Source organism: Erythrolamprus reginae, chromosome 8 (genome assembly GCF_031021105.1).
Source record: "Erythrolamprus reginae isolate rEryReg1 chromosome 8, rEryReg1.hap1, whole genome shotgun sequence".
Taxonomy (NCBI): Eukaryota; Metazoa; Chordata; class Lepidosauria; order Squamata; family Dipsadidae; genus Erythrolamprus; species Erythrolamprus reginae.
Genome location: NC_091957.1, coordinates 54,745,241 through 54,768,932, shown reverse-complemented (window position 1 = coordinate 54,768,932; position 23,692 = coordinate 54,745,241). Strand labels below are relative to the sequence as shown.

The 23,692-nt window shown below is 41.3% G+C and overlaps 1 protein-coding gene across 1 annotated transcript in view; it reads left to right on the top strand.

Moving 5' to 3' along the window:
* AFF2 (ALF transcription elongation factor 2) overlaps window positions 1–23,692 on the top strand; it is a 331,886-nt gene that overhangs the window by 162,819 nt on the left and 145,375 nt on the right. Inside the window, 1 exon segment of the mRNA XM_070759954.1 lies at window positions 21,286–21,330. Within this exon segment, the coding sequence (XP_070616055.1) occupies window positions 21,286–21,330 (45 nt within the window).

Below are 23,692 nucleotides of genomic sequence, written 5' to 3'. Positions count from 1 at the left end.
CGGTTGACCTGTTAATGTCACCCCTGGTCCTTCCTTTCATTAAACTAGACCTCCCCAATTCTGGCAACTTGATACGTTTTCGCCTCTTGCATTAAGGGCTGCTCATGCTTGAATACATATCCGCTGTTGCTGGTGAACGCAGCACGCTGCTTATTGTTAGAGAGAGGCAGATTAATTGAAAAGATCATTTCCCAGATTGACCGGTTAATCTGATCATGATGATGACTAAAGTTTATTAATTGCCATCTAATTTTCTGTTGTCAAAAGAACACTGCTCTCTCTCTCTCCCTCTCTCTCCGCATTAGTTGGTGTTCCGGTTAATTCTAACAACAAACACACTCAACCAATTATCCCAAGTCGTTACCAGTGTCGTTTTTTTTACCATCACCGTCACCCCTTCAAAGCCTTTTGTCTGCTTTTTGCCGAAGGTTAATGATGACTTTAAACTTCAAGGAAATGTTTCCGGTGGCTACAAGCCCCTCCGATCACAGCCCTTAGACTGACAAAGAGGATTAGCTGAGATTTAAACCAGCGACCTCCAAGCTGTTCTGAGGTTGACCTTCCTGCTTTGGGAGGGGAAAAAAATCCCCCAGCAGACCGGCTTCTATCTAGGTTATTCTAAATCCGCCCTCTGATGAGGAGTGACAGATTCCACCGGAGATCTTGGTTTTCCTTTCTCTCTTCTCTCTGGGTAAAAATTCCCCAAAGTAGTAGTAGTAGTAGTAGTAGTAGTAGTAGTAGTAGTAGTAGTAGTAGTAGTAAGGAGAGGAGGAGGAGGAGGAAGAAGAAGAAGAAGAAATAGATGATGATGAAGGAGAAGAAGACTATCATTTTGGGTAAATCAGTGTGAACCGGAAGGGACCCATCATGCTGTGTAGTACATTGCAATATGTGATGACTAGGGTATGAGTAAGTGGTTGAAGGGTGTTCCTTTCTTTCTCCATGTCTTCCTTCCTTCCTTCTTTCCTTCTTTCCTTCTTTCCTTCCTTCCTTCTTTCCTCCTTCCTTCTTTCCTCCTTCCTTCCTTCCTTCCTTTCTTTCTCCATGTCTTCCTTCCTTCCTCCTTCCCTCTCTCCCTTTTTCCCTTTCTCCCTCCTCCATTCCTTCATGTCTTCCTTCACTCCATGTCTTCCTTCCTTCCTCTCTCCCTCTCTCCCTCCCTTTTTCCCTATCTCCTTCCTCCATTCCTTCATATCTTCCTTCATTCCTGCATGTCTTCCTTTCTCCATGTTTAACTTCCTTCTTCCCTCCCTCCTTTCTTCCTTTCTTTCTTAATGTCTTCCTTGCTTCCTTCTTTCCTCCCTCCCTCCTTCCTTCCTTCCTTTCTCCATGTCTTCCTTCCTTCCTCCTTCCCTCTCTCTTTCCCTTTCTCCCTCCTCCATTATTCATGTGTTCCTTCCTTCCTTCCTTCTTTCCTTCCTCCTTCTCTCCCTTCTTTCCTCCCTCCCTCCTTCCTTCCTTCTTTCCTCCTTCTCTCCCTTCTTTCCTCCCTCCCACCCTCCTTCCTTCCTTTCTCCATGTCTTCCTTCTTTCCTCCTTCCCTCTCTCCCTCCTCCATTCTTCATGTCTTCCTTCCTTCCTTCCTTCCTTCTTTCTCTCCCTTCTTCCCTCCCTCCTTCTTGACAGGCCAAGCAGAAACCTTTTGAAGATTACCCCTTCTTTCTTCCTTTCTTCCCGAGCTGCGAAATGTTTGTCATTATTATGGCAAAATACAGATGTGATTTAAAACGAAACTTGCCTGGGCAGCAGAAATGAAATACATCATTAGAACAAAGAGGATGCAAATCGAATTAATCTTGATTTGACACGAGCATTAGCATTTACATCAGGAACTGCAAAGGCAAAGCCAAGGCTGGGAAGGAAAGCAAATCGTGATAAGAGGAGAAGACACAGGCGCCGTTGTCTCCTGCATGTAAATTAGAAAGCACGGTGACACGCATATTGTCCCTTGGTGGATGAATTAGCACAACGACACCCAAAATGCTGGCAGATTTCTACTTCCGCGTAGAGCATTGTGGAAAGTAATTCATTTCCTCGCAGGGCTTGCACGATTATTGTATAAGGTGCCCTACAAAAGCAGGAGAGAACCATCAAAGGTTACAGTAGTCCCTCTACTTGTGAATTTAATTAGTTCCGTGACCAGGTTTTTCAGTAGAAAAGTTTGTAAGAAGAAGCAATTTTTTCCCATAGGAATCAATGTCAAAGCAAATAAGGTGTGCAATTGGGGAAACCACAGGGAGGGTGGAGGCCCTGTTTCCTTCCAGGAGATTCCTAGAGAGGCCCCACGGAGGCTTCTCCCTGCCTTTTCCAGTCCTGTTTCCTCCCAGGAGATTCCTAGAGAGGCCCCACGAAGGCTTCTACCTGCCTTTTCTGGCCCTGTTTCCTCCCAGGAGATACCTAGAGAGATCCCACGGACGGTTCTCCCTGCCTTTTCCAGCCCTGTTTCCTCATAGGAGATTCCTAGAGAGGCCCCACGGAGGCTTCTCCCTGCCTTTTCCAGCCCTGTTTCCTCCCAGGACATAAGAGAGGCCCCACGGAGGCTTCTCCCTGCCTTTTCCAGTTACAGTTTCAGAAGCTCAGGTTTGTAAGTGGAAAATGGTTCTTGAGAAGAGGCAAAAAAATCTTGAACACCCTGTTCTTATCTTATTTCCTTATCTAGAAAAGTTCGTAAGTAGTGGCGGTCTTAGGTAGAGGTACCACTGTATTTTTTTTAATTTTTTTTAAATTTATTTTTTCTTCTGAGCATAAACAGAAGCCAAGTTTCCGGCCCTGTGCATCTACTCACCATCTTACTTTCAGCTTTTTTCTCCCTGATTTTTTGGGGGGGGCACTGCGCATGTGCGCACATGAAGCGTGTATGCACCCACGAGGCGCCACCGCGAGACGTGGGTTGGTGCGAACCGGTAGGGAGCCAGTGATCTCCCTAACTTAGGGCGCTAAGTAGGAACCCACCCCACTCTCAGGTATAATTATGGAAATGATTCACACATTGCACCCTGCTAAAAAGGAAGATAATTTGAGATAGCGGTGGGGATTTTCACTGCCCAAACAATAATGATAATTCATCCGGCCGTAAGGAATTGTTATGACACATTTTCTATTACTAATCTGTTTACAGAGCCCGGGTTAAATGATTACATTCGATTAAAATATATATACAGATGGAAGGGAAGGCCGTTCTGTATTTATTACCTGCTTAAAGCAAAGCAAATTCAAGCTGAGCGCGAGCCTTTCGCGGAAGAGCATGAAAAGTGTGATCTAAAGGGCTCCTTTCGTGGGAACATCCATTCAAATAAGGAGACAAGAGCCATTCCCTTGATGAAAGCACCCGGGTGAATCCACGTAGAACAATAAAGGTGTTAAACAGGATTTGCAGCCAGATTCAGGCTAAAATACCTGCAGTTGTGGCATCTGTGCCAGGGGGATGTTTATTATAGATAATAATAATAATAATAATAATAATAATAATAATAATAATAATAATAAATAAATAATAGCAGCAGCAACAATAACAACAATAATAAGGAGGAGGAGGAGGAGGAGAGGAGGAAGGGGAGAAGACGAGGAGGAGGAGGAAGAGGAGGAGGAAGAAGGAGGAGGAAGAAAAAGAGCAAGAGGAGAAGGGGAAGAGTCTGGAGGACAGAAGGAAAAGGGGGGACATGATCGAAACATTTAAATATGTTAAAGGGTTAAATAAGGTCCAGGAGGGAAGTGTTTTTAATAGGAAAGTGAACACAAGAACAAGGGGACACAATCTGAGGTTAGTTGGGGGAAAGATCAAAAGCAACGTGAGAAAATATTATTTTACTGAAAGAGTAGTAGATCCTTGGAACAAACTTCCAGCAGACGTGGTTGGTAAATCCACAGTCACTGAATTTAAACATGCCTAGAATAAACATATATCCATCCTAAGATAAAATACAGGAGATAGTATAAGGGCAGACTAGATGGACCATGAGGTCTTTTTCTGCCGTCAGACTTCTATGTTTCTATGTTTCTATAAGAGGAGGAGGAGGAGGAGGAAGAAGAAGATGAAGAAGATGAAGAAGAAGAAGAAGAAGAAGAAGAAGAAGAAGAAGAAGAAGAAGAAGAAGAAGAAGAAGAAGAAGAAGAACAACAACAACAACAACAACAACAACAACAACAACACTCGGATGGGACCTTGGAGGTCTTCTAGTCCAACCTCCTACTTAGGCAGGAAACCCTACACTACTTCAGACAAATGGTTCTCCAACATCTGCTTAAAAACTTCCAATTTTGGGGCATTCACAACTTCTGGAGGCAACTTCTGTTCCACCAATCAATCGTTCTGACTGCCAGGAAATTTCTCCTTAGTTCTAAGTTGCTTCCAGTCGTTAATTGTTCCAACTTGGTAGAACTCACTTTTTCTAATGAACAATGCCAACTTGCTATCAGTTGTCTAGGCCAGTGTTTCCCAACCTTGGCCACTTGAAGATATTTGGACTTCAACTCCCAGAATTCCCCAGCCAGCGAATGCTGGCTGGGGAATTCTGGGAGTTGAAGTCCAGATATCTTCAAGTGGCCAAGGTTGGGAAACACTGGTCTATGCTACCTAGTACTTGTGTGTTTGTATTACTATTTCTTTTCTTCTTCTTTTTAAAATCTTCCTTCGGTGGAGGGCAGGTAGAGTTAAATCTTTCCCATGTTTTGCTCCATTAAGAGCCATGCTCCTGGTCCACAGGGAGGCTGACTCTGAGCAAAATGTGTGTCAGCTCATTCTAAAATCTATTAACACGAGAGTCTTTAATTTGATTTGCAAAATACTGTAACAAACTCCCATCTAAACGTTGCCTTAAGGGATGCAATCAGAATTGCTGGAGATTAAATTAACCTAAGTGATATTTGTCCTGTACCGCAAGTTGCCCAAGGGGATAAAAAAATCCTGCTGTACAAAGTTCAGAGTCCATTCTGCGGCAACACACCTTGGATCTACACAACCAAAATGTTAGGTGTATATTTCAGTGTGTGTGTGTGTATATACACCTATACAGAGAAATAATTATTTGCTATCTACTTTTGAACTATACCACTGATATGTTGGCTTATCAGAAAAGTTCTAAGTTTATTTATTTATTTTATTTTATTTATTTATTTGTCAAACAATTATAGGGTGATAATTTGTACATGTTAAACATTTGATAAGTAATGATAAAAAGTAAACAATAGGACAGGGACGGTAGGCACAACGGTGCGCTTATGCACGCCCCTTAAAGACCTCTTAGAAAGGAGGAGAGATCAATTGTAAATAGTCTAAGGTTAAAGGTTTTGGGGTTAGGATTAGAAACCACAGAATCAGGTAGTGCATTCCAGGCGTTGATTACTCTGTTGCTGAAGTCGTATTTGACATTTAGTTTAAATCGATTTTGTGCTCGTGTGTTGTTGCGGTTGAAGGTGAAGTAGTCGTTAACAGGTAGGACATTTTGGTATATGATTTTATGAAGTATAATTAAGTCTCCTTGTTGAGTTTCCACCCGCTGCTTCTTGTTCTACCCTCAGGTGCTTTGGAGAATAGGTTGACTCCTTCTTCTTTGGGGCAACCCCTGAGATATTGGAAGACTGCTATCCTGTCTCCCCTGGTCCTTCTTTTCATTAAACTAGCCATGCCCAATTCCTGCAACCGTTCTTCGTATGTTTTAGCCTCCAGTCCCCTAATCATCTTTGTCGCTCTTCTCTGCACTTTTTCTAGAGTCTCAACATCCTTTTTACATCGTGGTGACCAAAACTGAATGCAGGATTCCAAGTGTGGCCTTATACAGTGGTATTAACACTTTGTATGATCTTGATTCCATCCCTCTGTTAATGCAGCCTAGAATTATGTTGGCTTTTTTGGCAGCTGCTGCACACGGCTGGCTCATATTGATTGATTGATTGATTGGATTTGTATGCCGCCCCTCTCCGCAGACTCGGGGCGACTAACAACAATGATAAAAACAGCATGTAGAAATCCAATTAATAAAACAACTAAAAACCCTTATAATAAAACCAAACATACACACAAACATACCATGCATAACTTGTAATGGCCTAGGGGGAAGGAATATCTCAACTCCCCCATGCCTGGTGGCATAAATGAGTCTTGAGTAGTTTACGAAAGACAGGGAGGGTGGGGGAAGTTCTAATCTCCGGGGGGAGTTAGTTCCAGAGGGCCAGGGCCGCCACAGAGAAGGCTCTTCCCCTGGGGCCGCCAAACGACATTGTTTAGTCAACGGGACCCGGAGAAGGCCAACTTTAAGTGGTTGTCGTATGTCGTATGACACCTATATTTAAATACGTCGTAGAAGACCCCCAAAAAGAACAAATTGAAACGTGCATCTTCATGAGTGAACCAGAAACATGAAATGAAGGAAAAGAGAGACGTTATTGTGGAAAATAATGCCCCAGGAAACCAGGGTAGATCGCTTAGAGCTATGAAGGCCTTGGCCCCACAAATGAGCTTTGTGACCCTTAAAAAGCTCGAGCTTGATTTAATAGGTCACATTTGACTGCCTTTATGGACATCCTTACATCTCCTTTGCCTGGTAATTATCTTTACACACGTCGGATGTGGCCATTTAATTGACACTGGCTTTTGTACAGTTATAGGTTAATGAACCAAACTGACAGTGAGTTTGTTTTTAATCCTTTTGTCCTTTTTTTTTTTCCCAGGCAAAGAAAATAAAACAGGTATCACTTGTGGCTGTGGGTTTTTCTCAGAAGCTCAGACGGGGTGGGCTTCTTCTGTAAACGCAGACCACGAATTAGTAACCTGCCAATTTTGCAGCCTCGAGTGACCAGGGAGTTGCAATAAACAACTCTTGCGCTAAACGCTCAAAGCACCTTGAGTTTGGACGATGGAACTCCATCTGTCCATGGATGGATGCCAGAAACCATCATTCTTCTGATCTCAGGCCAAGTAGCTGAGGCACACACAGGAGATGTAGGACGGGTCAAAACTGGTTGATGATGCAAAATTAAGGTGTTAAATTCTAAAGTCCAAACATGCTTGAATGGGTTTCAGCTGGAAAACAAACGGGGAAGAAGCTACATGTTCCGGCTGTATCTTCTTTGTTTTAGTTTTTATTTCTAGTCTGACCTTTAAGATTTTGGTAGGTTGGGCTATAGCTTCTTTTTAGAATAGAATCAAATAATAGATTTGGAAGGGACCTTGGAGGTCTTCTAGTTCAACCCAATCTAATCTGCTATCTATTGGTCATGGTCAGGACTGTTTCTTTCTTTCTTTGTTTTTTGTTCTTGTTCTTGTTCTTCTTGTTCTTGTTCTTCTTCTTCTTCTTCTTCTTCTTCTTCTTCTTCTTCTTCTTCTTCTTCTTCTCCCTCTTCTCCTTCTTCTTCTTCTTCTTCTTTCTTCCTCTTCTTCTCCTCCTCCTTCTCTTTCTCCTTCTTCCTCTTCCTCCCCCTCCCTCTCCTCCTCCTCTTCTTCTCTTCTTCTTCTCTTCTTCTTCTTCTTCTTCTTCTTCTTCTTCTTCTTCTTCTTCTTCTCCTTCCTCCTCCTCCTTCTCATTGATGTGTAGCATTTCTAACTGCTTTTACTGCTATATTATAATTGATGAGCTTTTAAGAAATCTCGGCCTTCCTTTAACTTTGGAGTTCTCCATTGTTTAAGATCAAAGGCCGGAGAAGTGAAAAGTATGCTTTGGACAGCTCCAGGATCCAGTGGGGAAAAACATGCAGTGACTTCAAGGAGTTACTAGTGTTTACACTGTTTTTGTGAGATTTGCAGAAATTTCTGATTTCTAACTGGGGGAATCCACACAGCTATTAACTTTAGAACTGAGTACAGATGGCTATTTCAACCCATATTGGACCAGGATTTTAATATGACTTCCTTTGCATCTAAGTTTCATGATATTTCTATATTCCGGTGTAGAAATTCCACAGTATTTTGAAGTCCCATTTCTAGGGTTAAACCTTTTTTTTTAAGCTGACTTACTATAAGGAATATGTTTAGCGTAAAATTTATTAGTGACGCGCCCTTTAATTTAGCCTGTCTAATTGATGCAAGTTCGGTTAGATTGCAATAAATTATACCTTTAATACAGCTACACACAGGTCAGGAAATTCATTCCAGCAGGTTAGGTAATTTTTGGTACCATATATATATATATATATATATTGCAATCCATTTCAAAAATAATAGTTTTCTAACATATTCCTGTCAGGGAGAAAAGTAACCCCGTGCTCCAGTCCATGGGCTTTCATTTCTGAGATATTCAGAATCCATCTTTCATCTTATCTATCTTTGAAACAAAGACAAAGGTTAGGGAATTAATGTTTTCAGTCTTAAATAAAGTGGAATCATTAAAAGTGACCCTAACTCCAAGGTGCAATCTACATTTATCACATGGGAAGATTTGATGAAAATGAAAAATATGTCCCCTCTCATTCTCTCTCTCAACTATATCTTAACTTCTGGCCTGTTGGAATTAGTTGCAGTTAAAAGGTTAGCTCTAATGACCATTATTTTGCGAGAGATTATTAAAGATGAGGTGGGGGGGGTGTCCCTGGGTTGGTTGGTGGTTTGGTGGACTAGTTGGTAGATAGATAGAAGATAGATAGAATTCTTTATTGGCCAAGTGTGATTGGACACACAGGGAATTTGTCTTTGGTGACTATGCTCTCAGTGTACAATTTTTAAAAAGATACATGTCAAGAATCATGAGATACAACACTTAATGATTATAGGGGTCAAATAAGCAATGAGGAAACAATCAATATGAATAAAAATCTTAAGCAACCCTACAATTCCCTCAACACTGTCAAACTTTTTCCTGAGTGTGCACTACTATTACAACTAGTTTTTTCTCATCATTCCTATCACCCATTTCCTCCCACTTATGACTGTATGACTGTAACTTGTTGCTTGTAACAACAAGCAGATTTATATTAATATCGATTGTTTCTTCACTGCTTCATCCCTACGACAATCATTAAGTGTTGTACTACATGATTCTTGACAAATGCATATTTTCTTTTATGTACACTGAGAGCATCTGCACCAAAGACAAATTCCTTGTGTCGAATCACACTTGGCCAATAAAGAATTCCTATTCTATTCTATTCTATTCTATTCCATTCCATTTCATTTCATTCCATTCTATTCTAATTGTATTCTATTGCTATCCTATTCTAATTCTATTCCTATTCTATTCTATTCTACTCTATTTCAATTCTATTCTAATTGTATTCTATTCCTATTCTATTCTATTCCAATTCTTTTTATATTTATATTTATATTCCTATTCCAATTCTATTCCTATTCCTATTCTACTCTACTCTACTCTACTCTACTCTATTTCTCTACTCTACTCTACTCTATTTCTATTCTATTCTAATTGTATTCTATTCCTATTCTATTCTATTCTAATTGTATTCTATTCCTATTCTATTCTATTCTAATTGTATTCTATTCCTATTCTATTCTATTCTAATTGTATTCTATTCCTATTCCTAATCTATTCTACTCTACTCTACTCTACTTTATTTCTATTCTATTTCTATTCTATTCTATTCCTATTCTATTTTCTATTGCTTCTTATCCTGCCTTCTGGGGTTTTGGAGAATAGCTTAATCCCCTCTTTTTTGTGGTAGCCCCTCAAAGAAAACCCCTCTGTTATGTAACAAACCTCAAATCAGAAGGACAATAAGCTTCCCTTAAAGATGAATAAAGGAAAAGGGATAAAATAGATGTGGCAAAGTATTCAGTATTGTGGCAATTAAGAACAATAGTGTTCGGCAGTGATAACTTGTCCTTTCGACTGGGCTGATGAAGTGTGTTTGCGCATGAAGTGTTTGGCCTCTCAACTTGGAGAAGGAGATAAAGTCCCACGTGGCAGATTCTCTAAATCTTCACCCCGAGGCATGTTTGGCTCTTGATGACAGAAAAGGCAGAGAGAAAGAGAGAGAAAATAAGAGAGACAGAGAGAGGAAGGGAGGGTGTCAGAATCTGCCAGCAGGGTATATGTATTCCAACACAAGCATACAGGGGTACCTCGACCTACAAACACTTCTACTTATGAACTTTTCTAGATAAGAACCGGGTGTTCAAGATTTCTTTGCCTCTTCTCAAGAACAATTTTCCACTTATAAACCTGAGCCTCCACAATTGTAACCGGAAAAGGTGGGGAGAAGCCTCCCTGGGGCCTCTCTAGAATCTCTTGGGAGGAAACAGGGCCAGAAAAGGCAAGGAGAAGCCTCCGTAGGACCTCTCTAGGAATCTCCTGGGAGGAAACAGGGCCGGAAAACGCAGGGAGAAGCCTCTGTGGGGCCTCTCTAGGAATCTCCTGGGAGGAAACAGGGCCAGAAAAGGCAAGGAGAAGCCTCTGTGGGGCCTCTCTAGGGATCTCCTGGGAGGAAACAGGGCCAGAAAAGGCAAGGAGAAGCCTCCATGGGGCCTCTCTAGAAATCTCCTGGGAGGAAACAGGGCCGGAAAAGGCATGGAGAAGCCTCTGTGGGGCCTCTCTAGGAATCTCCTGGGAGGAAACAGGGCCACAAAAGGCAAGGAGAAGCCTCCGTGGGGCCTCTCTAGGAATCTCCTGGGAGGAAACAGGGCCAGAAAAGGCAGGGAGAACCGTCCGTGGGATCTCTCCAGGAATCTCCTGGGAGGAAACAGGGTCGGAAAATGCAGAGAGAAACCTCTGTGGGGGCTCTCTAGGAATCTGTTGGGAGGAAACAGGGTCGGAAAAGGCAGAGAGAAGCCTCCGTGGGGCCTCTCTAGGAATCTCCTGGGAGGAAACAGGGCCTCCACCCTCCCTGTGGTTTCCCCAATTGCACGCATTATTTGCTTTTACATTGATTCCTATGCTTCTTCTTACAAACTTTTCTACTTAAGTTTGTAAGTAGAGGTACCACTGTATTTGGAATAAAATGTATGCAAAATGGTGTAGTAATGAGAGCTAACTGAGAAGCATTCCAGTAACACCTTGATGCATTCACTAGCACAAAGAGGGAGAGAAAAGAGGGATGAAATAGAGACAAGGGATTAGAGTGAGAAAGAGAAAGAGTGAGAGAGAAAGGGAGAGAAGGAAAAAGAGAGAAATAAAAAGAGTGAGAAAGGGAGAGGAAGGGAGGAATAGAGACAGAAATAAAGGAAAAATGAGGGAGGGAGGGAGAAAGAGAGTGAGAAAGAGTAAGGGATGAGAGAAAAGAAGAGAGAGAGAGTTGCAAAAGAGAAAAAAGAGTGAGGGAGGAATGGAGAGAAGGAAAGAGAGAATGAGAGCAAAAGAAAGAGAGAGAGAGAGAGAAAGAAATGAAAAATGAAGGAGAAATAGAAAGAATGAGTGAGAAAGAGAGAAAGAGAGAGAGAGAAGGAAAGAGAGACAAAATGTGTGTGAGAGAGAGAGAAAGAGGGAGAGAGAGAGAGTAGTAGTAGACTGGGCACATTATCCAACTTTGATGGGCAACTTTCATCCTTCAAACAAAAATATCTAAGCTCTTGTAAGTGTGGCAAGTAGGATCAAGCAGTTCATTATTGATTTCAGTTTGTCTCTCTTTTCAAGTTCACGGTGGTAGAATCTATTCAGGACACTTTCTTTCTTTTTTTCATGCCTTCACATCACATTTTCCATTCAAGTCGGTCTTATTCTCTACCACCCACCCAAGCTGTGCTTGACAAAGGGGTCTCCCAGGGCTCCAATTGGGTGTCCTCCCCCCTGGGTCCCAAATGCCCTGCTACGGTTTGTTCTTCACTGCAAGTTGATTCCTCCCAGGTGGGATAAGAAGGAAGGGAGGGAAGGAGAGAGGGAGGGAAGGAGGCAGGGAGGGAAGGAGGGAAGGAGAGGGGAGGAAGGAAGGGGAAGGAAGAGGGGAAGGGGGGAGGAGAGGGAAGAGAGGAAGTGAGGGAGGGAGGAAGAAGGAAGGAAAGGGAAGAGAGGAAGGGAGGCAAGGAGGGAGGGAGGGAGGGAGAGAGGGTGGAAAGGAGGAAGGAAGGAAAGAAAGAAGGAAAGGAAGGAGAGGGAAGAGAGGGAGGAAAGGAAGGAAGGAAGGATGGAAGGAAGGAGGGAGGAAGGAAGGAAGGAAGGATGGATGGAAGGAAGGAGGAAGGAAGGAAGGAGGAAGGAAGGAAGGAAGGAGGTGTGGAACAGTGTGACAGAGCCAACTGTATGTGCCCTTTATATTTAATGACACAGAAGTACTGGCATAAAAATAATAGTGAATGATTGTATCTAATTAGCAGTTTTTTCTATAAACCATGCTTGCTTGTTCTCTCTCTGTGTCTCTCTCTCTCACACACACATACACACACACCTCTCTTTCTTTCTCTCTCCTTTCTTTCTCTATCTCTCTCCTTTCTTTCTCTTTCTCTCTCCACTTTCTCTTCTTTCTTTCTCTTCTTTTTTCTTTTTCTTTCTTCTTTCTTTCCTCCTTTTTTTCAACACCCCCTCCTTGCCATATCTTTGGTGAATTAATCCACCCGTGCAAGCACTCACACAGAGAGAGAGAGAAAGAAAGAGAGAGAGAGAGGAGAAAGAGGGAGAGTGGGGAGGATTTATTTGTATTTTTCACTCGGCTCCAAAATGTGCAGGGAGGGAGAGAGAGCAAAGGGAAGCAAGGGAGAGCCATTCCCCCCTTTCCTTTCTGGCTGCTATTTGCTTCGACTGGACCTTCTTTTTCTCTGTAATGCTTGGCTGGTCATATTTGGAAATTTCATCCAGACCGGTCACGTTCCTCATCACATCTCGGAGTTGCTGTGCTTTGCATGGCAATTAGGCCTTTCTTTGTTTCATCTCCCGCCTGTTTGCCCAAGCTTCCTGCAGCAGATTCAGAAGCTACAGCCAATCGCTCCAAATGTATATATAGAGAGAGGGAGCGGGTCCTTTTCAAAGCCGCTCTCAAAAATTCGGTGATTACCTAGGAAAACCGAGCTGGAAGGAAATCTCGTTTGCATCTCAGCAGAGTTGGCCTTCTCCGGGTCCCGTCAACTAAACAATGTTGGTTGGCGGGGCCCAGGGAAAGAGCCTTCTCTGTGGTGGCCCCGCTCCTCTGGAATCAACTTTCTCCAGAGATTCGAGCAGCCCCCACCCTCCTCGCCTTCCGTAAAATGTTGAAGACTCACCTCTGTTGACAGGTGTGGGGATGATTACCACCCCCCTTGCTGTTTTTCTGACCTCTATAGTACGATAAATTGGGTTGAGTGTGTGTGATTGCGTAATTGATGATATTATGATACTGATTACATTATATTAATGTTTTTTAATTAACTTTTTAAATTTTAATATTAGATGTTCTGTCGGGCTCTCTGGTAGAATCCTCCCCAAAATTCACAGGTACAAATTTCAGACACACACACACGTTTGAAAATTCAAAACAATGTTCTTTATAATGAAAATTCACTTCAACCAAGCCCTCTTTTGGTATAGCAAAGAGCACTCGTCTCCAAACAAACTGGTAATTTGTACAAGTCCCTTATCAGTTCTGTGATACTTAGCTTGCAGCTGTGAGGCAATTCACAGTCCTTCTTCTTTCACAAAGTGAAACACACTTTGCTCTGGTTTAATTTCAAAGCATGGAAAAATCAGCACACAAAAAGTCAAAGTCAGTAAAGCAGGCACGAAACACAACGATCAGATAATCCTCCACAATGGCCAAACCCACAGGCTGCTCTTTATAGCAGCCTCACTAATGACCACAGCCCCACCCAACCACAGGTGGCCTCATTTTCTTTGATAATAATCTCTCAGTTGTTGCTGCCTACGCATCGCTCTCCGCATGTGTGGCTGTATCATTAACTCTTGTTCTGAATCCAAGGAGGAGCTAGAGAATTGATCTCCTTCTGAGCTGTCTGCCCCACTCTCCTCCTCCCTGTCACTCATGTCTTCTTGGTCAGAGGAGCCTTCATCATCAGATTCCACCGGGGGCAAAACAGGCCTGCAGCATGTGAATGTCTCCCCCACATCCACAGTCCTTGGGGCAGGAGCAGGGGCAGAGCTAACCACAACAATTAGATTTGTAATGTACTGTACTATTGCTATGTTGTGAGCCTCCCCAAGTCTTCGGAGATGGGCGGCACACAAAACTAATAAATTATTATTAATTATTATTATTATTATTTTGAATGGGCTCTTCAGGTACCATCTTCTTCAGAAGGACTCTGGGATGCTGGCTGCATAGAGTGAGATAAATGGGTTGGGTCCTATCAACACAAGGTCCACATGGTAGAGCACTGTCAATGTTTGGGTAGATCTTTCATTGGTTTGTTCGACAATTACCATCTTTAGAAATAACTAGAGTATCCAACACACCTACTGTATTTTTCAGAGTATAAGACGCGACGGAGTATAAGACACACCTTAGATTTTGGGGAGAAAAATAGGGAAAAGAATCTACTTACCAGGTATTCATCTGGCTAGCCAGCACATTATTTTATCCCCTGGTTAGGACTTTAAAAAGACTTTCTTCGGAGAACTCATTACCGGACTCCATAATGTCATCCCCAAACCCCCAACACTTTACCCTTAGATTGTCTATGGTTGACCTCTCCAGATTCCTAAGAGATCAGTAAGGGGCGAGTACAAGTGCACTAGAGTGCCTTCCGTCCCCTGTCCTATTGCTCTCCTATATCTCCTGTACCTTTCTTCTATTCCTATATCTCTTCTTCTATTCTTTCATTGATATGTTCTATTACTATATCTTCTTTTCTATTCTTTCATAGATATATTTTACTATGAGTATCTCCTCTATAACCTTCATCATGTATTTTACTATGTGTGTGTATATATATATATAGTGTTCGCCTGAGATCAAGGACAGAAACACCAGCCTGAAGATGACGAGTGAGACCTCGTCGAAACGTCGCCAGAAATTTCCAAATCCTACACGGGAAGAAACCCGAATATACCAAGACCGTCATATATATATATATATATATATATATATATATATATATATATATATATATATATATGTCAAATGTTTTTTTAGCTGTCTGTCTCTGTGCATTCATCCGACATAAAAAAAACACACACACACACACATATATATATATGTGTTTTCGTACATTTTCACGGGTATATGTATGTAGATTGTTCTGAGTTCGGTTTTTGCCCTGTGTAATATTTTGAGTGTCTATGCGACGTTTTTGTGAAATCACATTCACCATCATCAGGCTGAAGTTATAAGCTTCGTGCTGCTGTAAATATAGATATATATGTATCTGTATATATATATATATATATGTAGATTGTTCTGAGTTCGGGTTTTGCCCCGTGTAATATTTTGAGTGTCTATGTGACGTTTCAGTCAAGTTATAAGCTTCGTGCTGCTGTAAATATAGTTTGTTTGCAACTGCCATTTGTTCCTTATATATAGTGGTGGGGTTGGAGTTTTGGTTTGAATGTAGCAAATAGATTGGTTGGCTATGTTTTAATGATTTGATTGGTTGGTGGAATCACATTTAGTTCAACGATTGACATGGTGATGATTATGATATGTTTTTTTTGTTTAAGGCTGGTTTCCAAATCTCTGGTAGGTGGGACGTGTCATCTCGTTTGTTCATGCTGAGGGGGTGTTTTTCTATCTCTATGGCTTCCATGATAATTCTTTTGTATACATTTTCTGTTTTGGAAAGTAATTTAGTTTTTTCAAAGTCAATTTCATGCCCTGTTTTTTTTAATGTGCTGGACAAGGGAGGAAGTTTTTTCTTCTTTTTTGACTGCATTCTTATGTTCTGCAGTTGGTTCCAGAGGGCCGGAGCCGCCACAGAGAAGGCTCTTCCCCTGGGTCCCGCCAAGCAGCATTGTTTAGTTGACGGGACCAGGAGACGACCCACTTTGTGGGACCTAACTGGGATTCGTGCAGCATCTGACCCCTTCTTGTAGCTAGGATGCGGATTCAGCTTCTGCCGAGACAACTCCCCTCTTTTGCTCATTAATTACATTCCCTCTTTCCTAGCAACCATCTCCTAGCACCTGTCGCCGATATTTCTTCTTCCAAACATTCCATTCCCTTGGACCAGTCTCGACTAATGGTCCTCCATCCCTCTGTATCATGCCATTAACCATCTAACAAATTTCAGATTGGGAGGGGAACTGATTACGGACAGCAATATGGAGGTCATCTTGAAGTAATTATGATGCCCAGGAGGCATATGCCCTTTATACACGTATATGGAGATACTGCAAAATGGCTCTTTGCTGATTGGCCGAGCGCAGCTTCTAAAAACCAAGTCTGAGATTGAAGGTACTTTGGACAATTTCAAGCACACAGACAAGGGTGGGCTACGGCCTGGATGGGGAGGTGGGGGGGGACGCAGTGGGGAAGTGAAAATGGAGCTCCACCCCAGAGCACCCAATTTGCACTGAAAGATGTTGAAAGAAAATTGTGGGCGTCCTACATAAGCCATGCCCACAGTGGGGTAGTAAAAATGTTGGTAGCCCTTCAATGCACACAGATAGAGCTTCTTGCTAAGTAACACTTTTTAGTCATTGTTGCATTGGTCTTGTAGATAGCTGAGCAAAGAATCTTGCTTAAAGTGACAGTAATGAAATTATTATTATTATTATTATTATTATTATTATTATTATTATTAGTAGTAGTAGTAGTAGTAGTAGTATTAGTAGTATTAATAGTATTAGCAGTATTAGTAGTATTAGTAGTATTAACTAGATTTGTATGCCACCCCTTTCTGAAGATTCAGAGTGGCTCACAACAAGGAGAAGGAGGAGGAGGAGGAGGAGAGAAGGAAGAGGAAGGAGGGGGAGGAAGAAGAGGAGGAGAAGGAGGAGGGGGAGGAAGAAGAGGAGGAAGAGGAAGAGGAGGAGGAGGAGAGGAGGAGGAGGAAGAGGAGGAGGAAGAAGAAGAAGAAGAGGAGGAGGAGAAGGAGGAGAGAAGGAAGAGGAAGGAGGAGGAAGAGGAAGAAGAGGAGGTGGAAGAAGAAGCAGAAGAGAAGGAAGAGGAAGAGGAAGGAGGAGGAAGATGAAAAAGAAGAGGTGGAAGAAGAAGAGGAAGAAGAAGAAGCGGAAGAAAAGGAGGAGAGAAGGAAGAGGAAGAAGAGGAAGAGGAAGAGAAGGAGGAGAGGAGGAAGAGGAAGGAGGAGGAAGAGGAAGAAGAGGAGGAAGAAGAAGAAGAAGAGGGGAAGGAGGAGGAAGAGGAAGGAGGAGAAGAGGAGGAGGAGGAGAAGAACAAGAACAAGAAGAACAAGAAGAAGAAGATCATATATCTATTGGTTAAAGAATGATCACCCCCAACATATTTCACAATATGAACTAATTTCTCCATTTCTTCCCCATCCATTTCTGCTCCACCATTTTTGGACCCGTTCAATTGGATCCATCTCTTTTTGTAGGTGAGGTCTCCAGAACTGAACACGATATTATTCCAAATGTGGTACTGCCAGCGCTCTATACAGCGGGATCACAATCTCCCTCTTCCTGCTTGTGATACCTCTAGCTATGCAGCCAAGCATTCTTAGTATTTATTAGTAAGAACATTTAAAAAATATTAATTATAGGCTGGAGTAGGCGGGGTATTTTATTACAGTAACAAATGACAAAAAGGCCTAGATTTTATTGCCGTGAATTCCAAAAACTAAAACTACCCCCCTCCCTCCATCGACCTACCGTACACATTTCTGCGAGAGGCAAACGAGACCTTCGTAAAAGCGATTCGCGACAGTCAAATTAATTAGGGGGTTTTTTTTTTAAATATACTGTATTTGAATGAAGCGATTGTCAAATAAAGCATACCCTGACAGTTAATAGTGTCATTTAGAGGCATAGAATTATTGGCTTGTTGTTGAATGGAAACAAAAAAAGCAAACACTTTGCATTAAAGAAGTTTTAATGTGTTTAAAATCCTCATTAGGGATTTATGAACGCAACTCGCTCAGCAGAACGTCTCATTAATAAGGAAACGAGCAGTTTGTTTCTTCTGCGCTGTAATTTCAGAAGTTGGGTGTTTTCATTTTCGTTCAGCTGTCTGTCCGTCTGTCTGTCTGTCTGCCTGTCTCTGTGCATTCATCTGCTTTAATTTTCCAGGCTGCCTGTCTTTCGTTTGAACTTAGTCTTTCATTGCTACAATTTCAAAATCAACTAGAGAGACAGCCATTATTATTATTATTATTATTATTATTATTATTATTATTATTATTTGTTGTGGTTAGCTCTGGCCCAGCTCCTGCCCCAAGGACTGTGGATGTGGGGGAGACATCCACATGCTGCAGGCCTGTTTTGCCCCCGGTGGAATCTGCTGATGAAGGCTCCTCTGACCAAGAAGACATGAGTGACAGGGAGGAGAGTGGGGCAGACAGCTCAGAAGAAGATTAATTATCTGTCTCCTCCTTGGATTCGGAACAAGAGTTAATGATACAGCCACGCATGCGGAGAGCGATGCATAGGGAGCAACAACTGAGAGATTATTATCAAAGAAAATGAGGCCACCTGTGGTTGGGTGGGGCTGTGGTCATTAGTGAGGCTGCTATAAATAGCAGCCTGTGGGTTTGGCCATTGTGGAGGATTATCTGATCGTTGTGTTTCGTGCCTGCCTTGCTGACTTCGACCTTTGTGGGCTGATTTTTCCCCGCTTTGAAATTAAACCAGAGCAAAGTGTGTTTCACTTTGTGAAAGAAGAAAGACTGTGAATTGCCTCACAGCTGCAAGCTAAGTATCTCAGAACTGATAAGGGACTTGTACAAATTACCAGTTTGTTTGGAGATGAGTGCTCTTTGCTATACCAAAAGAGGGCTAAGTTTAAGTGAATTTTCGTTATAAAGAACCTTGTTTTGAATTTTCAAACGTGTGTGTGTCTGAAATTTGTACCTGTGAATTTTTGGGAGGAGTCTACCAGAGAGCCCGACAGAACAATTATTATTATTATTATTATTATTATTATTATTATTATTATTAATTAGATTTGTATGCTACCTCTCTCCGAAGACTCAGAGCGGCTCACAACAACAAGCCATGTCAGAATCTGTGTTTGTCCTCTTTGATTTTTGGGGTGCAATTTAAAGAATTAGGGGTAAAAAAAACCCACCATAGATCTGAAGGGTTTCAAACAGTGATAGGCTGCCAAGATTTTTACTGCCACGCTGTGGGCATGGTCTATTTTGTGGGTGTGGCTTGATGGTCATGTGACTGGGTAGGAGTGGCTTACCGGCCATGTGACCAGGTGGGGAGTGGCTTGACAATCATGTGACCCGGGGTGGTGGTTTAAAGGTCATGTGACTGGGTAGGAGTGGCTTACTGACCAAGATAAGTTTTCAAATAGGTGCTTGGAGTTTTTTTTCATTTGATTAAGTCACGCTATTTGAATAGCCATAAAAATGACAAATGATGGACAGCATTATTTGTTGAGGAGCACAGTAACATTTTAAGGTTTTGTACCGAACCCACAAGGTTCAGTATGGTAACAGATTAGGCAAGTAGCTCAATTTTCTTTAATGGCTATAAAAGTCCAGTTCTACATAATGATTAAAGCGTTTATGGGTAAAAAAAGTACTATTTAATTATTTCCTATTTTAAAAGTAATTAAGGATACTAGAGAAGGAAGGGCAATAGAAAAACTATTAAGTATTCAATAAATAGTGCATAAATGTACTATCCACACTGCGTCCCTCCCCCAGTAGGTCTTTTAAAAAATTTAAAAGACCTACCCATCATGAAAAATGGTTATGAAAAGCAGATGAGCAAAATTCCCATTTGCCGAAATTGGCTAAATTTAGTAAGTATTCAGAGTCTAAACAAGAGTTTATCAATGAAAAAAGAGCCCCATCATGAATCTTCACTTTAAAAAAAAAAAAAAAAAGCAAATTGTTCAAGGTCTCTAACTTCTATGGACTTTTAAGTTGGATTCATCCCCTTCCAGTTTTCACAAAGCCTGAAGTTTCTTTCTGTCCCAAATCTGCAAATTGTGCTAAATTCTGCCCCAGTTTTTTTTCAATTGTAGTAAATCCTCGGCCAAAAGAGAGAGAGGAGGGGGAGAAAGAGAGAGACCGAAAGATTCTTCGCCCAATTTATTTTAAAAAAAACAAATCTTTAAAGCTCCCACAGGTATGTCTTTAGCCACATTTGGCACGGATGTGGATGGATTTCAGACATGTTGTAAAGACAGGTTTCTTTCTTTCTTAAATGGAGCTCAGAGTAAGTTTTCTGGGTCACATAAACTGATTTGGGGGTTCCTAGAAGGGGTGGGTGATCTGTATGCTATTAATGGCCCATTGACTGGAGCAAATTATAGGCTATTCAAGAGCCTGTTAATCCCTCTATTCCTTTTCTATAGCTTAAATTTCTACTTCTCTTAAAAACTGTTGGTATGTTATATTGGCAAACTGTCAGGCCCCAAGACCCAAGACTGACATGTAGAGTTTCTTACGAGTAGTTACTTTTATTATTCTTAAACTATAGACAGAATCTTGCCAGTCTAAACAACAGTTTGCGTAACTGCATTTATACTCTGAAATAAGCTAGGGAAGAACCGTTTTGACCCTTTACCTGCTGACCAAATTTTCCAAGCTCTGTTGAGTCTTTGTCCTCGGGGAATAAGCCCCTCCCTCCTGGAAATCCAGACGCCACTCCAACACACAAACAGAAATACAGTGGTACCTCTACTTACAAACTTAATTCGTTCCATGACCAGGTTCTTAAATAGAAAAGTTTGTAAGAAGAAGCTATTTTTTCCCATAGGAATCAATGTAAAAGCAAATAATGTGTGTGATTGGGGAAACCATAGGGAGGGTGGAGGCCCTGTTTCCTCCCAGGAGATTCCTAGAGAGGCCCCATGGAGGCTTCTCCCTGCCTTTTCCAGCCCTGTTTCCTCCCAGGAGATTCCGAGAGAGGCCCCATGGAGGCTTCTCCCTGCCTTTTCCAGTTACAGTTTCGGAGGCTCGGGTTTGTAAGTGGAAAATGGTTCTTGAGAAGAGGCAAAAAAATCTTGAACATCCTGTTCTTATCTAGAAAAGTTTGTAAGTAGAGGTGTTCTTAGGTAGAGGTACCATTGTATTATTTAAACTGCAACTATTGGCTCATCAATGTTATATTCTCTCCATGAATTAACAATGGTATGGATTCTTTAGATGGATAGATTTTCATCTGGAATTTGTTTGTTGATATATACCTGAACAATCATATAGATGGAGCTTTCTCTAAGTACAACTAATTAATTAATTAACCAAGAAAGGCTGACTTTCCCCCAAGGATACAGTGGGAAGTATTGCTTGGTTGTTTTACCATTTTAAATGGAGACATATTAACCTGTTGATATTACCTGCCTTTTGTTGGTACTATGACCAGAAACATTTCCTTTTTAGACTGACTATGTCTATCCTTCTTCTTTTAGGTTAGCCTTCCCAATGACTCCAACTGCGTGGAAGAGATATTACGGGTAAGTTGAATTATATTTTTTGTCAATTATATCATAGAATCCCCATAGTAGGTTAAGTAGCATTTAACTTAGAGCTGTAATGATATATATAGCTAAATCTCTGTTTATCTAGCAGACTTACAAAGTTATTTCAAGCCCAGTATCCTATTTCATCCAGAGTAAGAGTGTGCGTTGAATTTTGTGGAAGCATTGAAAAATAGAATCAAATCCATTCATTAGGTAAAGCAAAATCATGCTTTAAGAGGTGAATATATTGATTGATATATTGATTTAATAAGAGGTGAATAATATTGATTGTTTCTTCATTGCTTATTTGACCCCTATGACAATCATTAAGTGTTGTACCACATGATTCTTGACAAATGTATCTTTTTCTTTTATGTACACTGAGAGCATCTGCACCAAAGACAAATTCCTTGTGTGTCCAATCACAAGAAGAAAGAATTCTATTCTATTCTATAACTTTCAACAGCCAAAATAGCAGCATCTATACCTCCTAGAAAAATATCAAGAAACCAGGCACTTGCAGCACTGCAAACCAAACATAATAATAATAATTTAATTTAATAATAATTTATTAGATTTGTATGCCGCCCCTCTCCGAGGACTTTTATTTATTTATTTATTCATTTGTCCAATACACAAATACATAGGAAGAAAAATAGACATGTAGTAATATATATAAGGGTAAAAGTGAACTTAGAGGAGAGGATATATGAAAGAAAGAAAATATATATGATAAGTGAGAGAAAGGAAAGACAATTGGACAGGGGACAAAAGGCACACCAGTGCACTTATGTACGCCCCTTACTGGCCTCTTAGGAATCTGGAGAGGTCAATCGTGGAGAGTCTAAGGGAGAAATGTTGGGGGTTAGGGGTTGACACAATTGAGTCTGGTAATGAGTTCCACGCTTCGATAACTCGATTGTTGAAATCATATTTTTACAGTCAAGTTTGGAGCGGTTCGTATTAAGTTTGAATCTGTTGCGTGCTCTTGTGTTGTTGCAGTTGAAGCTGAAGTAGTCATTGACCGGTAGGACGTTGCAGCATATGATCTTGTGGGCAATACTCAAATCGTGTTTTAGAACTACGATGCCTAAAACACAATTTAAGTATTGCCCACAAGATCATATGCTGCAACATCCTGCCTGTCAATGACTACTTCAGCTTCAACCGCAACAACACAAGAGCATGCAACAGATTCAAACTTAATATTAATCGCTCCAAACTTGACTGTAGAAAATATGACTTTAGCAATCGAGTTGTCGAAGCGTGGAACTCATTACCAGACTCTGTAGGGTCAACCCCTAACACCCAACATTTCTCCCTTAGACTATCCACGATTGACCTCTCCAGGTTCCTAAGAGGTCATAAGGGGCGTACATAAGTGCACTAGTGTGCCTTTCATCCCCTGTCCAATTGTCTTTCCTTATTTTATATATCATATATCTTTTCTTCCTTTCATATATCTTCTCCTCTATTTTTATATCTTTTCTTCTATCCTTTTCTTTATATATAATACTTCATGTCTATTCTCTTCAATATGTATTGTGTATTGGACAACTAAATAAATAAAAATAAAAATAAAAATAGTTGGACAGGTGCACTATTAATTAAAAGCCGCATACTCCCAAGCAAAACAGAGGCTGCTTATAATTAGAATGAAATGACGAGAATTAAATGAACAAAACTCTGCAATTTATTCTCTCTCTGCCCTTCCTGATGACTAGCTCCCGTCTAATGACATTGGAGGATATGTAAATTGATCAGCAGGTGAAAATGCCCTTGACTGAGAAAATTATATGCAATATTACCTTTCCTGTACAATTTGAAAGGCGCTAATCGACTTAATACGCACCAGCCCGGGTAGAGATGACTTGTTCACAAAGCAAAATTAGCCTGCCAATAGACGTCTTCCCGTGTCCCTCCCCCCTTCCTGGAAACCCCCTTAATTGTTTCTTTTCATCTGGGTGCAGGTGCATCCAATGTCCACAAAGCGTTTCAAAATAACGCATGTGCCACTTTTGCTGGGACAAACTTGGGGAGGAAGCTTGTTGTGGGAGGTGGAGGGGGAAGGATACAATCTGAATTTCAAATACAGTGGTACATCTACTTACGAACTTAATTTGTTCCGTGACCAGGTTCTTAAGTAGAAAAGTTTGTAAGAAGAAGCAATTTTTCCCATAGGAGTCAATGTAAAAGCAAATAAGCCATGCGATTGGGGAAACCACAGGGAAGGTGGAGGCCCTGTTTCCTCCCAGGAGATTCCTAGAGAGGCCCCACGGAGGCTTCTCCCTGTCTTTTCCGGCCCTGTTTCCTCCCAGGAGATTCCTAAAGAGGCCCCATGGAGGCTTCTCCCTGC